General features: G+C 44.2%; 1 protein-coding gene across 3 annotated transcripts in view; it reads right to left on the reverse strand.

Moving 5' to 3' along the window:
• LOC144495699 (copine-3-like) overlaps positions 1–15009 on the reverse strand; it is an 84367-nt gene that overhangs the window by 13378 nt on the left and 55980 nt on the right. For all 3 annotated transcript variants that reach the window (XM_078216033.1, XM_078216031.1, XM_078216032.1), the window contains exons 12-14: positions 14407–14461; positions 14267–14318; positions 2432–2565 (exon numbers count right to left, since the gene is read on the reverse strand). In XM_078216033.1, coding sequence (XP_078072159.1) covers positions 2432–2565; positions 14267–14318; positions 14407–14461 — 241 coding nt within the window. The remainder of the gene's footprint in view (positions 1–2431; positions 2566–14266; positions 14319–14406; positions 14462–15009) is intronic.

Raw genomic sequence — 15009 nt, forward strand, 5'->3', positions numbered from 1 at the left:
CTATCAAATTTGTGAGGCACGACTTGCCCTTCACAAATCCGTGCTGACTATCCCGGATTAATCCGCATCTTTCTAAATGGTCGTAAATCCCATCTCTAAGGACCTTTTCCATCAATTTACCAACCACCGAAGTAAGACTAACCGGTCTATAATTACCAGGGTCATTTCTATTCCCTTTCTTAAACAGAGGAACAACATTCGCCATTCTCCAGTCCTCTGGCACCATCCCCGTGGACAGCGAGGACCCAAAGATCAAAGCCAAAGGCTCTGCAATCTCATCCCTTGCCTCCCAAAGAATCCTAGGATACATTTCATCAGGCCCAGGGGACTTATTGACCTTCAGTTTATTCAAAACTGCCAGGACATCCTCCCTCCGAACATCTATTTCCTTCAGCCTATTAGCCTGTAACACCTTCTCTTCCTCAAAAACATGGCCCCTCTCCTTGGTGAACGCTGAAGAAAAGTATTCATTCATCACCTCGCCTATCTCTACTGACTCCATACACAAGTTCCCACTACTGTCCTTGACCGGCCCTAACCTCACCCTGGTCATTCTTTTATTCCTCACATAAGAGTAAAAAGCCTTGGGGTTTTCCTTGATCCGACCCGCCAAGAACTTCTTCCTTGATCCGACCCGCCAAGAACTTCTCCTAGCCCTCCTAAGCCCCTTTTTCAGCTCAGTTTAGTTAGGGCATCATAATCTCCACAGGCTTGGAGGCCAAAAGGCCTGTACTTTCCTTTGTTCTTTGTATGTCAGGAAAGTCTTTCTCCTCTGATACACCATTTGAAATCTTACCATTTAAAAAGGTGTATGGCCTTTCTATATTCTGATTTTTCAATTTCTCGATGTTTCCTCAATGAACTGTATCTGCCACCCATCTGTTCATTCTTTAATGCCATCTGTTCTGCTGTTGTCCTACAATATCACAATTTGCCAGTCAGAAAATGAGATATCCAAAGTCCAAAGACAAGCGGATTAGGTGGATTGGCCATGCTAAATTGCCCCTTAGTGTCAGGGGGACTAGCTAGGGTAAATGCATGGAGTTACACAGAGAGAGCCTGGGTGCGATTGTTGTTGGTGCAGACTCGATGGCCTCCTTCTGCACTGTAGGGATTCTATATTATTTAAAAGAAGCAGCAATCTAAAATATTTACCAGATCAGACCATTTATACATTTATTTTGTATTGATTTGTCCAATTATATAAAACAACACCTTCTGTGATGTATGTTGCAGTCAATAAAATGACAGAATCTTCAAAAATACCACTCTTATAACAATAATTTACAGAAGTATTGAGGAGGTGGTCGAGTAGTGGGATTGTCACTGGACTAGTATCCAGAGATCCAGAGCAATGCTCTGGGGATCCGTGTTTGAATCCTACCATGGCAGATGGTGGAATTTAAATTCACTAAAAATCTGGAATGAGAAGTCCAATGGTCACGTTGATTGTCATTAAAACCCATCTGGTTCACTAACATCCTTTAGGGAAGGAAATCTGTCGTCCTTACCTAGCCTGGCTTACATGTGACTCCAGACCCACAGCAATGTGGTTGACTCTTGACTGCTTTCTAAAATGGCCAAGTGAGACATCCAATTCAAGGGGAAATCAGGAGTGGGCTACAAACGCTGTTTCAGCCAATGATTACCACATTCCATGAAAGGATAAAAAAAATACTTCATACAAATAAAACAGACTAGGTGGAATCCTACAGATTGATTAACCTTCTCTCGTGTACCCCCTCACCCATTGCCCCCAAGCAACAGTTTTGCCGATCCAAAGTGATTATAATGATATCCATAAGGATCAATTAGTTATACATGATAAAACTGGAACTGGGAAAAAAAGGCCTCCTCCATCCATTGACTCGGTCTACACTTCCCGATGCCTCGGCAAAGCAGCCAGCATAATTAAGGACCCCACACACACCGGACATTCTCTCTTCCACCTTCTTCCTTCGGGAAAAAGATACAAAAGTCTGAGGTCATGTATCAACCGACTCAAGAATAGCTTCTTCCCTGCTGCCATCAGACTTTTGAATGGACCTACCTCGCACTAAGTTGATCTTTCTCTACACCCTAGCTATGACTGTAACATTACATTCTGCACTCTCTCGTTTCCTTCTCTAAGCTTTGTCTGTGTAGCGCGCAAGAAACAACACTTTTCATTGTATGCTAATACGTGCGACAATAATAAATCAAATCAAAGAGAAGAAATCGAGAATGAGCAACCTGTCCAAAATTGAACACCCATAACCAGGCAAATATTCTTACTGCAGTTACAAAATACTGGAGAGTACGATGCTGAGAAAAGGAACCCACCCTACACACTAGCTTATCTTTCATTGTCTTCTCTCAGACATTGACTGATCTCCTACATCTTCAATTTTATTTTTTATTTCTAGTATCTCTGGTTTCTCTTTATACTCACAGAAGCTGTTGGCTGCTGTGCTGCTTCAGCTGCAAATCTTGCCATGTGGTTTATTATAGGGGCGAAGTTTGTGGGTCCGTATAGTTTGACTTGAGGAAGACAGTTGCGGTAGGCATCCACAATTCCTTGTACTCCTAACAAACAAATTGGTAAAAGATGTTTATCGAAGACAACCTGGCATGTTTGCAATTTTAATTTTCAGATAGATATTTCACTTGCCTTCAATACTAAAATATTTTCATGTTACTTTGGCCTTGCAGTATCTAGCAATGTAATATTGTACAGGGTTGAACAGAAACACTAGTAACTCCAACAATTGGCACAAGTTTCTGGTATTATGTTTTCCATTAGAAAATGTTTGGCAAAACAACAAAAGCTGCTACTTAGTTAACAACAGCATAGTAACATTTATCCATTGAGATGCTGTGTGTCTTTCAAGACCTTGCTAAAGTTTACAGTTTGAAGCAAAAGGCACGTGATATTTCCACCTCAGAATAATGGAAGTAAGTTTGAAACTATATATGCATTCTGTGCATGCGTAATGAAAAAGAAATGCACAATGCATCTGTAGATTTCTGAGAATTAATGCAGAAGGAGTTTTGAGGTTTAAAAGGGTCATTTGCCTTTCCTACCAAAAAGATTTCAACCAATCTGGAATTTAGGTGTTAGCCTTGGTTCAGCGGTAGAATTCCCGAGAAACTTGTGAATTCAAGCCCCGTAAGAATTTAAGCACAACCTCATCAGCTGGTACTTTGGTGCCATACTGAGGGAGTGCTGGACAGAGAACAAGAAATACTTTTTGTTTTAAACGCAAGGCTGTGGAATACATTACATGTGGGTGACATGGTGGCACAGTGGCTAGCACTGCTGCCTCACAGCATCAGGGACCCGGGTTCGATTCCTGGCTTGGGTCACTGTCTGTGTGGAGCTTGTACATTCTCCCCGTGTCTGTGTGGGTTTCCTCCAGGTGCTCCGGTTTCCTCCCACAGTCCAAAGATGTGCAGGTTAGGTGGATTGGCCGTGCTAAATTGCCCCGTAGTTTCAGGGGGACTAGCTAGGATAAATGCATGGGGCTATGGAGATACGGCCTTGGTGGGATTGTGGTCGATGCAGATTCGATGGGCTGAATGGCCTCCTTCTGCACTGTAGGGATTCTATATGTACTCCCAGATCATTCCGTCAACAGGTGAAGAGGGAACACACCCCGCTGATCCTGTTTAAAGCAGCATGCTTGCCTTTTCACACATCCTCAATGAGGGAGGAGCCCAGCACATCAGTGCAAAAGATAAGGCTGAAGCATTCGCAACAATCTTTTGCCAGAAGTGCTGAGTTGATGATCCATCTTGGCCTCCTCAGGATGTCCCCAGCATCACAGAGGTCAGTCTTCAGCCAATTTGATTCACTCCTCGTGATATCAAAAAACAGCTGAAGGCACTGGATACTGCAAAAACGAGAGCACTGACAATATTCCAGCAATAATTCTAAAGTCCTGTGCCCCAGAACTTGCTGCGTCCCTAGCCAAGATGTTCCAGTACAGCTACAATACTGGCATCTACCCAGCAATGTGGTAAATTACCCAGGTATGCCTTGTACACAAGAAACAAGACGAATCCAACCTGGCCAATTACCACCCCATCAGTCTACTCTCGATCGTCAGTAAAGTGATTGAAACGGTCATTAACAGTGGTATCAAGCGGCACTTACTCAACAATAATCTGCTCACAAAAGCTCAGTTTGGGTTCCGCCACGGTCACTGAACTCCTGATCTCATTACAGCCTTGGTTCAAACATGGACAAAAGAGTTGAACAGCAGGGGTGAGGGGAGAGTGACTGCCTTTGACATCAAGGGAGTATTTAACTGAGTATGGCATCAAGGAACCCTGGGAAAACTGGAGTCAATGGAAGGCTGCTGGTTGGGAATCATTCCTGGCACAAAGGAAGATGGTTTAGTTGTTGGAGGGTCAATCATCCCAGCTCCAGAATATCACAGCAGGAGTTCCTCAGGGCAGTGTCTTAGGCCCAACCATCTTTAGCAGCTTCATCAATGACCTTCCTCCTATCATAAGGTCAGAAATGGGGATATCTGCTGATGACTGCACAATGTTCAGTATCATTCGCAACTCCTCAGACACTGAAGCAGTCAACATCCAAATGCAGCAAGACCTGGACAATATCTAGGCTTGGGCTGCCAAGTGGCAAGTAACATTCGCACCACAGAAGTGCCAGACAATGACCATCTCCATCAAGAGAGCATCTAACCATCATCCCTTGACATTCAATGGCACTGTCATCACTGAATCCCCTCACTATCAACACCCTGGGGTTACCATTGACCAGAAACTGGATGGGATTAGTCAGAAAAGTACTATGGCTATCAGAGCAGGACAAAGGCTAGGAATTCCCTGAAACCTGTCCACCATCTACAAGGCACAAGTCAGGAGTGTAATGGAATACTCTCCACTTGCCTGGATGAGTACAGCTCCAGCAACACTCAAAAAGCATGACACCATTCATGACAAAGCAGTCCATTTGATTAATACCCCTGCCACAAACATTCAATCCCTTCACCACCGACGAACAGTGGCAGGCGTGTGTACCATCTACAAGATACATTACAGGAAGTCACGAAGGTTCCTTAGGCAACACCTTCCAAACCCATGACCACTACCATCCAGAAGGACAAGAGCAGATATCTGGGAACACCACCAACTGGAGGTCCCCCTCCAAGTCATCCCGACATCCCATCCTGACTTGGAAATGTATCACAGTTCCTTCATCGTGACTGGTTCAAAATCCTGGAATTGCCTCCTTAGTAGCAATGTGGATGTACCTACACCTCAGGGAATGCAACGGTTCAAGAAGGCAGTTCATCACCACTTTCTCAGCGGTAACTAGAGACGGGCAACAAAAGCTGGTGTAGCTCCAATGCCCACATCATATAAATTAGTTTTAAAAAGCCTGACTTTCAGGGACTTCCAGCAGAGTGGTGAGGTCCAGTGGCAACGCAGTAACCGTAATGAAGCCATGCCCCCTTTTTCGTTCGGAACTGAAACATGCACCTTTAGATCTGTCTCCATCTCCATTCATTATTTACAGAGCCTTTCAATGCCACTGTATTTATTTTAAGTCCATCCCCAAACCCAAGCACTCGACGCTACTCAGCGTGCCCCCCACTCCCTCCCTGACTCCCAACACTTCTCGCTCAGAACTCCCATGACCTACTGCATACTGATCAACCCCCCATCCCATCCAACCTCTTCTGGCATCACAGATAAACACCCCCTCGACAATACTCACCTGCTCCCTGACTGCTCAGCCAAACCTCCTCACAAGGCTCACCTCAAACTCCTGCATCAGAAGCTGGTGAACTGTGTGGGTATGGGGGGAGCTGTTTGGGATTACCATTGTGCTGGAATGCTTTGGCACTTACTTAAAGCTGAGTTCTTGGGCTGGTTTTAAGCCTGCTAAGAACAGCTCAAAATAAATCACTGTAAAAACCAGAGCAAGTATATGACAAACTGTCCAAATTTTTGTATTTGCTGGTCATGGGGGGAAATTATCAGCAAGGTTTTATATGGAGCCATTTCTGAGGTATCAGAAACAAGGTGGAGACGCGGGCGTTGGACTGGGGTGGGCACAGTAAGAAGTGTCACAACGCCAGGTTCAAGTCTAAAAGGTTTATTTGGAATCACAAGCTTTCGGAGAGCTGCTCCTTCATCACTCACCTGATGAAGGAGCAGCGCTCCGAAAGCTTGTGATTCCAAATAAACCTGTTGGACTTTAACCTGGCGTTGTGACACTTCTTATCAGAAACACAGAACATAGAAAGATGGAAAATAGGTGCAGGAGTCGGCCATTTTGTCCTTCGAGCCTGCACCACTATTCAATATGATCATGGCTGACCATGCACTTTCAGTATCACACTCCTGCTTTCTCTCCATATCCCTTGATCCCTTTAACCACAAAGGCCACGTCTAGCTCCCTCTTGAACATATCTAACAAACTGGCTCCCAACAACTTTCTGTGGTAGAGAACTCCACAGGTTCACAACTCTCTGAGTGAAGACGTACTTCCTCATCTCAGTCCTGAATGGCTTAGCCCTTATTCTTAGACTGTGACCCCTACTTCTGGACTTCCCCAACATCAGGAACATTCTTCCCGCATCTAGTCTGCCCAGTCCCATCAGGATTTTATATGTTTCTATGAGATCCCCTCTCATGCTTCTAAATTCCAGTGAGTACAAGCCCAGTCAATCCAGTCTCTCTTCATATGTCAGTCCTGTTATTTCAGGAATCAGACTGGTGAACAAGTTCAGGCATAAATCAGCTCCCCTGAACTTACACTGTCATTGCCACCATCAATAGAGTCTTGGCCTTAAAATTAAAGCAAAATAGTGTGGATTCTGGAAATCTGAAATAAGAAACAGAAAAAGTGATGGAAAGAACTCAGCTGGTCTGGCAAACACCAGTGGAGAAAGAAAAACAGGGATAATCAGGACGATTCTCCTAGCCCGCTGCACTGCTTTTGTAGTGCAGGAGACTCAGTGGAGGTCGTTTTGTTGGCTCCTCACTGCGCGCCATGCCCTCCGCAAGTCTGTGGCAGCCGGATTTCCGGATTTTTTTGAGCTGCATAATTTATTTAAATCATCATCTAAACATATTTTAAACATCATTAGTGGGCTGGATCTGAAATCTCCGGGCCTGCTAGCCTTTCCACCTCCACCAGGAGTGTTTCACTCCAGCAGGGTTTACTATAACTCCCCGCTTGCGGGCAGCTAGCGGCCCGACCCTACTGGAGCGAAAGGGGGGCAATCGAAGCCCACCAGAGGGTCATGGGTAAGGGGAGGTGGTGCCCCAAGCATTGCCAACTTGGCAGTGCCAGCCTAGCCCCCGGCACTGCCCAAGGGCAAAGTGTCAATGTCCAGGTGGCACCTTGGCACTGCCCACCAAGCATCAGGCAATGCCAAGGGGGCAGAGCCAGAGGGGGCCTAATGTGGGGGGGGGGGGGGGGGTGGGGGGGGGGGGGCGCTGTCACTCTGCATTTGGGATCACAAGCCAGCGATTGGGGCTGGCCATCAGGGTGGGGTGTGGGGGGGGGGGGGGGGGGGGCGCGGGTTGTGGCTGTCGGTGGAGGCGGGGGATGACTGAGGCGGGATTGAGGCTGGCCAGACATATTACATGTTGGGGGGGCCAGCAATCGGGCCATGGAGTGTTCGCACGGCCAGCGATATACAGAGGTCACGAGGCTGGCCAGCGATCGGGAGGCTGGCAGTGCGGGGTTACTGCGCATGCGCTGATCTCAGTGGTCCACTCAGTGCCATTTTTCCGGTCTCTCCAGCAGGAATAGGCCCTGCTCACTGATTTTTAGTGCGATTTACGCTAGTGCACTCTGCAGCGCAGAGTGTGGGAGATTCATTTTGAAAATCTTGTTGAAAAAAACCAGCGGGATTTACTCCAGTTTTTACGCAAATTCGACAGTTCTTTTGGGAGAATCGTCCCCAATGTCTTGTGTCCTTATGATTTATTCAGAGCTCATAAGAAGAATGATATTGGACTGAAACGTTAACTCTGTTTCTCACTCTACAGATGCTGCCAGACCTGCTGAGTTTATGTTTTTATTTATGGTCTGAACATTCACAGCCTTTGGCATCAGAAGCTGTGAGCCAATGTGAACTTTTAAAACTAGGAAAAGGGGAAATAAAGGAAATTGGGACTAGAAACAATACATGGCACTAGAATTGCTGTTCATGTGGAAGATTAAAAGGACAGCAGACTGGTTGTACTGAACACTCTTTTTGTATGAGAATTGCCATGTAGTTCTATGCAATACTGTAATCTGTTACAACATTGCAATGTATTGAAGCAGCAGCATCATCATTCTTGAGCAACTTGCAGTTTAAAATAAAACCACTGTGTGCTCATGCTCACATAAGGATGTGCTTGGAGTGAATATGCGACTTCTCCATGGCAACTACCTTGAAACTTCATAGAACATGACAAATTATCCCTTTTCAAAATATTTACTTAACTAAACCTGTGGAAAAACAAGGTCAATAAAAGAGCCACACAAGTCTGCACAACAAGGACACATTTTAATGAATCAGCAAATTCGTAGCAACCGTGTTCTCCAAATGTCAAAATCCAACTGCTGCAAGAACCTGTGGTTCCTAAATTCTGAGGCAATGCCTTCTACAGTATTATTATTTGTCTTCTCCATCCTTTGAGGTGTTTAATAGGGTTTTGGTGGGTATGTGGGTGACTGCTAAGGCTAAACTGCACCTGGAATGCTTTGCCGCAAATAGGGCAGGATACTGCAGATGATTCAGTTTTGGACAAGTTGCTTATTCTCTCTTTGATTTGATTAATTATTGTCATATGTATTAACATACAGTGAAAAGTATTGTTTCTTGTGTCCTGTACAGATGAAGCATGCCATTCATAGAGAAGGAAACGAGAGAGTGCGGAATGTAGTGTTACAGTCATAGCTAGGATGTAGAGAAAGATCAACATAATGCAAGGTAGATCCATTCAAAAGTCTGATGGCAGCAGGGAAGAAGCTGCTCGAGTCGGTTGGTACGTGACCTCAGACTTTTGTATCTTTTTTCTGATGGAAGAAGATGGAAGAAAGAATGTCTGGGAGCGTGGGGTCCTTAATTATGCTGGCTGCTTTGCCGAGGCAGCGGGAAGTGTAGACAGAGTCAATGGATGGGAGGCTGGTTTGTGTGATGGATTGGGCTACATTCATGACCCTTGTAGTTTCTTGCAGTCTTGGGCAGACCAGGAGCTATACCAAGCCGTGATACAACCAGAAAGAATGCTTTCTTTGGTGCATCTGTAAAAGTTGGTGAGAGTCGTAGTTAACATGTCAAATTTCCTTAGTCTTCTGAGAAAGTAGAGGCGTTGGTGGCTTTCTTAACTATAGTGTCAGCATGGGGGGGTCAGGACAGGTTGTTGGTGATCTCAACATCTAAAACCTGAAGCTCTCGACCCTTTCTACTTCGTTCCCGTTGATGTAGACAGGGGCATGTTCTCCTTTACGCTTCCTGAATTCGATGACAATCTTCTTCGTTTTTGTTATATTGAGGGAGAGATTATTGTCACCACACCAGTTCACCAGATTCTCTATCCCTTTCCTGTACTCTGTTTCGTCATTGTTTGAGATCTGACCCACTACGGTGGTGTTATCAGCAAACTTGAAAATCGAATTGGAGGGGAATTTGGCCACACAGTCATAGGTGTATAAAGAGTATATTAGGGGGCTGAGAACACAGCCTTGTGGGGCACCGGTGTTGAGGATGATCATGGAGGTGTTGTTGTTGCCTTTCCTTACTGATTGTGGTCTGTGAGTTAGGAAGTTCAGGATCCAGTCGCAGAGGGAGGAGCCGAGGCCCAGGCCACGGAGTTTGGAGATGGGTTTTGTGGGAATAATGGTGCTGAAGACTGAGCTGTAGTCAATAAATAGGAGTTTTCATGTCTTGTATATGTGCTTGCTTTCAAAGGATGCCACACCAGTTTTTATTTGGTTACGTCAACAATCTTGGGCGTGCCTCTTCCAGGACTTGATGTTGGTGTGAAAATTCCTGTGTGAAACCTTCAGAGCGCCCTTGTAGCATTTTGTTTGACTAGCATGACAGTGCACCCCGTACCTGAGCTCTCAAGAGAAGGTTTGCTCTGGTAAGCAAGTGGTGGGCACTATGGTGCATGATCAGCCCAACTCAGTTGTGAGCATTCAGTATGGTAAACTTAATTAAACTCCATTACAAATGTTTGTTAGAAACCATAGAGAAAGAAAATGCCCGTTGATTTTCTCACATTATTCATCACTGTGGACTGGGTCCAACTTGCACTCCACACGTCTCAGTGATAATATCTATGGATCTGAATGGGAATGCAGCCAATAGGCGTGGTAGGAGTGAGCAATATCATGGTTACAAAACTTGACTGAGGCTACAGCAGACAGAAGTAGGAAATTTTCTTTTAAATTCTTAAAATGTTACGGACAGGGTGAAAGAGAACTGCTGAAATCATCGTCCCCTTCCTAACTGTTCATAATCAGTGAGTTCTGTTTGAGAGGAAGAGATGTGAGTGACATAAAACCCCCCCCCGAGTGAGGATGATTTGATTAACCAGTGGCAAGCTTTTCATGGGTTTAAACAAAGAAATTGGATGGTTTATTTAAGTGTTCATCACTCAAGTCCAACACTGCAAAATCCACTCACGCAATCACACACATACAAACACCCTCAAGGAAGGTACAGTTGAACAGAACAGCTCACTTTCACAATTTTGAAGAGAAAAGAAAATGTTCATTTATCACTCATCTGATGTAATTTGAAGATTAAAGTTTCAGGCCCTGTAAGCCACTCAGTTGTTGCCACCACCTTCTCAAGGGCAACTAGGGATGAGCAAATGCTGGCCAGCCAGTGATGCCCAAGTCCCATGAATGAATTTAAAAAATGGTTTTCTTCACACCTGAAGTGAAATTGCGGTGAGGTCAACAGCTGAAGTCATTTGCTGAAGTTGTTTGAATGATTTTCTCAAAGTAACGGACTTTTTACAGGTTTTGAAGTCAGTTTCTTGTAGTCTCATTACCGCAAGGTCAGTTTGCCATTTTGGTGGATCAGAAATGTAACAGGCTTGGAGATCTTATGACCCTACAGCTTTCAGATCATCCTTAGGTGCAGATGTTACTATGTATTCTTCATCTCCCCATTCTCAGGAATTCTGTCTGGTGGTCTTTAGGATATATATAATTAACACATTTTAAGCTGGATAATATCTTTTTGTTCTTGCGAGACAGCGAGTCGGTTTCTGAATACACAGACCAGGCAATCTGACCCACGGTGGCCTCTTTGTTGCAGCACATTGTCCAACTCAAAGATTGCTCATTGAATAAAGTTAATATTTCAAAAGTTGTGAATGTTACATGACTTTACTGGGCATGACAATGCAAAAAACCTGAATGTCTGTATGCACGGTCTTCTTCACTCTCTCATTGACAAATATTACAACAAACTCCATTCCACATACTCAAAATTATGCTAAAATGATAGAGGCAGATTGCATTGATACTTTTTAATCTCGTCTGAAAAATACACATCAAAAAGTCATTGTACTTATGTTATTTTTCTTGCTTTCCTGCACTTCAGTTTGTTAGCTAATGCATGTCTCAAATCCAGTTATCCTAAAACCGGACAATTTCTAAGCTGCCATCAACCTGACTTTCCCTCCTCACCAATATCTTTTAGTCTAACTGCATGAGCTAATCTCAATCCCACTCCATCATCATCACAGATGAACAGAGCTTTTGCCACACCTCTGGCGAAGTAACACGGACGGATCTGAAGCAGCGCCAACATACCTCCTGGCTTATCTTGCAGCATTGTCTTTACTTCTTTCAAAACTGCTTTTTGCAATCCTTACTGGAAAAACATTCCCTCAACACTGTACGTGTCCTATCAACTTGGCCCGAACCATTAAGATCTGAAATCTGGCATGGATTCGATCCCAAGGTTGCAGGATTTGAGACACTCTGCCTATACAAGCAATGGAGCCAACGATCCTGTATTTGAGTCACACATGGGTATCAAGTTCCTAGCCAAATATAAAATGAGCACAAAAAGATAGGAGGCAAAACCATCTCACGCTATTATTACAATAATTCATTGAGTCTTCTAGATTAGGGTAAATAATTTTGGAGCTGGGAAGGGAGAAGAATTGATTCATTGAGGAATTTTGTAGTAAAAATACCCTTTCCAACTTTGTTTTCTAATTTAAGAACAACAATGTATTATCCTACATGATTCAAAATGAATTTTCCCTGCTCCCTTACGCAGTTGTATATAACAAATTTAACTAAACGACTGCAAAGGGTGGCATGGTGGCACAATGGTTAGCACTGCTGCCTCACAGCGTCAGGGACCCAGGTTCGATTCTGGCCATGGGTGGCTGGCTGTGTGGAGTTTGCACGTTCTCCCCGTGTCTGTGTGGGTTTCCTTCAGGTGCTCTGGTTTCCTCCCACAGTGCGAAGATATTAGGTAGATTGGCCATGCTAAATTGCCCCTTAATGTCTCAAGATGTGTAGGTTAGGGGGATTAGAGGGTAAACGTGTGGGGTTACAGGAATAAGGCACGAGGTAGGCCCAGTGATGCTCTCTTGGAGAGTCAGTGGAGGCTTGATGGGCTGAATGGCCTCTTTCTGCACTGTTGGGTTTCTATGGATTCTATAGGCTTCCTGTTATTATACCATTTTTAAAAGCTTTTCAAAGCGTTATAAGAATCCACAAATAGATGCTGCAAGAACATTGAAGTAAACTCCAGAACTTCATTAGTGAGATTATTTACAGAGCCAGAGCTAGCTGTAAGAAGACAGAGGGTGGTGGTTGATGGGAAATGTTCATCCTGGAGTTCAGTTACTAGTGGTGTACTGCAAGGATCTGTTTTGGGGCCACTGCTGTTTGTCATTTTTATAAATGACCTGGATGAGGGCGTGGAAGGATGGGTTAGTAAATTTGCGGATGACACTAAAGTCGGTGGAGTTGTGGACAGTGCGGAAGGATGTTGCAGGTTACAGAGGGACATAGATAAGCTGCAGTGCTGGGCTGAGAGGTGGCAAATGGGGTTTAATGCGGAAAAGTGTGAGGTGATTCACTTTGGAAGGAGCAACAGAAATACAGAGTACTGGGCTAATGGTAAGATACTTGGTAGTGTGGATGAGCAGAGAGATCTCGGTGTCCATGTGCATAGATCCCTGAAAGTTGGTACCCAGGTTGATAGAGTTGTTAAGAAGGCATACGGTGTGTTAACTTTTATTGGTAGAGGGATTGAGTTTCGGAGCCATGAGGTCATGTTGCAGCTGTACAAAACTCTGGTGCGGCCGCATTTGGAGTATTGCGTACAGTTCTGGTCGCCGCATTATAGGAAGAATGTGGAAGCATTGGAAAGGGTGCAGAGGAGATTTACCAGGATGTTACCTGGTATGGTGGGAAAGTCTTATGAGGAAAGGCTGAGGGACTTGAGGCTGTTTTCGTTAGAGAGAAGAAGGTTAAGAGGTGACTTAATAGAGGCATACAAGATGATCAGAGGATTAGATAGGGTGGACAGTGAGAGCCTTTTTCCTCGGGTGGTGATGGTTAGCACGAGGGGACATAGCTTTAAATTGAGGGGGTGATAGATATAGGACAGATGTCAGAGGTAGGTTCTTTCCTCAGAGAGTAGTAAGGACGTGGTTTGCCCTGCCTGCAACAGTAGTGGATTCGCCAACATTAAGGGCATTTAAATGGTCATTGGATAAACATATGGATGATATTGGAATAGTGTAGGTTAGATGGGCTTTAGATTGGTTTCACAGGTCGGTGCAACATAGAGGGCTAAAGGGCCTGTACTGCGCTGTAATGTTCTATGTTCTAGAGCAGCAAAAGGCAGACCCTGGATTTGGGCAGATTCTCAGCCCTTCATTTTATTTAAATCCAGGATTTTCCCAAAGTGTTTTCTTCAGCCATTTTCAGAAAAAGTAGTTAATTTAAAATTATTGCGAAGGCAAAGTGGTTTTGGAGTGCTATGTGTACAAACAGTTTGGAAATCTAATTTCATGTTTATTTTATGTTATAGAAATAATATTCCTCCCTTTAGTTCAGCACCACCTCAGTAACATGGCTGAGATCAACAACTTGTCGTTCCAGTGAAGACCAGGTAGACGGCAAAGGCTGCCCAATCCATGCCCTAATGTACAATTGTGCTAAGATCAAAGCTGTTCTAATTATATATTTCCATTATTCCCAAAATCCATGACTCACTATTTTCACCTCAGTATTATACATTTTTGCACAACTCCATACCTGCACAGAATGGATTGTCAGGGTTGAAGTTGATTGGAAATGCATGTTCCACCTAAAGAAGAAAAAGATGTTGCATAAGATTTGGCAACCAACGTATTAATCAAGCAAAATATTCCTTCATGTAATTGATGTCTATATACCTGCCAATTAGGGGGTATCTGTGCACCAAATCCCAATGCTGGGAACAGCTTGTCTCTGTAAAGGAATGAGAGGTATCATTGAATCAGATATCTGGCAAGAGATCAAACATAAATACTTCCCTAGTTTACTTTAGACACTATGGGTCGGATTTTCATCTCCCAATTGAGGCGAGAATGAGGTCGGGGAAGTAAAAGAGTTCAGGGCTTTTGGCTGCAAGTTCCAGTTTGCAATGCCTTTCCCAAACCTGAGCTATTTTTGTGTCGCCTTTTCATGGGGTCAGGAAGACCTCAAGTGCGAACCGTGTGCTGAACACTTCTAACGTTGGAGTTGCCATTGTGAATTTAAATTTCCTTCTCTCTGCTATTTTTGTCTGCTGGTGTGGGCTTTGGAAGCCATCAGGTTTGAGTATTTGTGACCACTGGAGGAAGCCGACTACGGAGTCAGGAACACGCTGACAGATAAATGTTAAATGTTTCAACACCTTCAACTGTTACTAGTTTATGCTGCATTGTAATGTAGATGTGTTTAAATGCAGTGATTGATCATAGTGCTCTAGGTAAGTTGACCATTACATTAACCAGTTTTGTGCAAGTGCTGAGATG

The sequence above is a fragment of the Mustelus asterias genome, chromosome 7 (assembly GCF_964213995.1).
Source record: "Mustelus asterias chromosome 7, sMusAst1.hap1.1, whole genome shotgun sequence".
Lineage (NCBI taxonomy): Eukaryota > Metazoa > Chordata > Chondrichthyes > Carcharhiniformes > Triakidae > Mustelus > Mustelus asterias.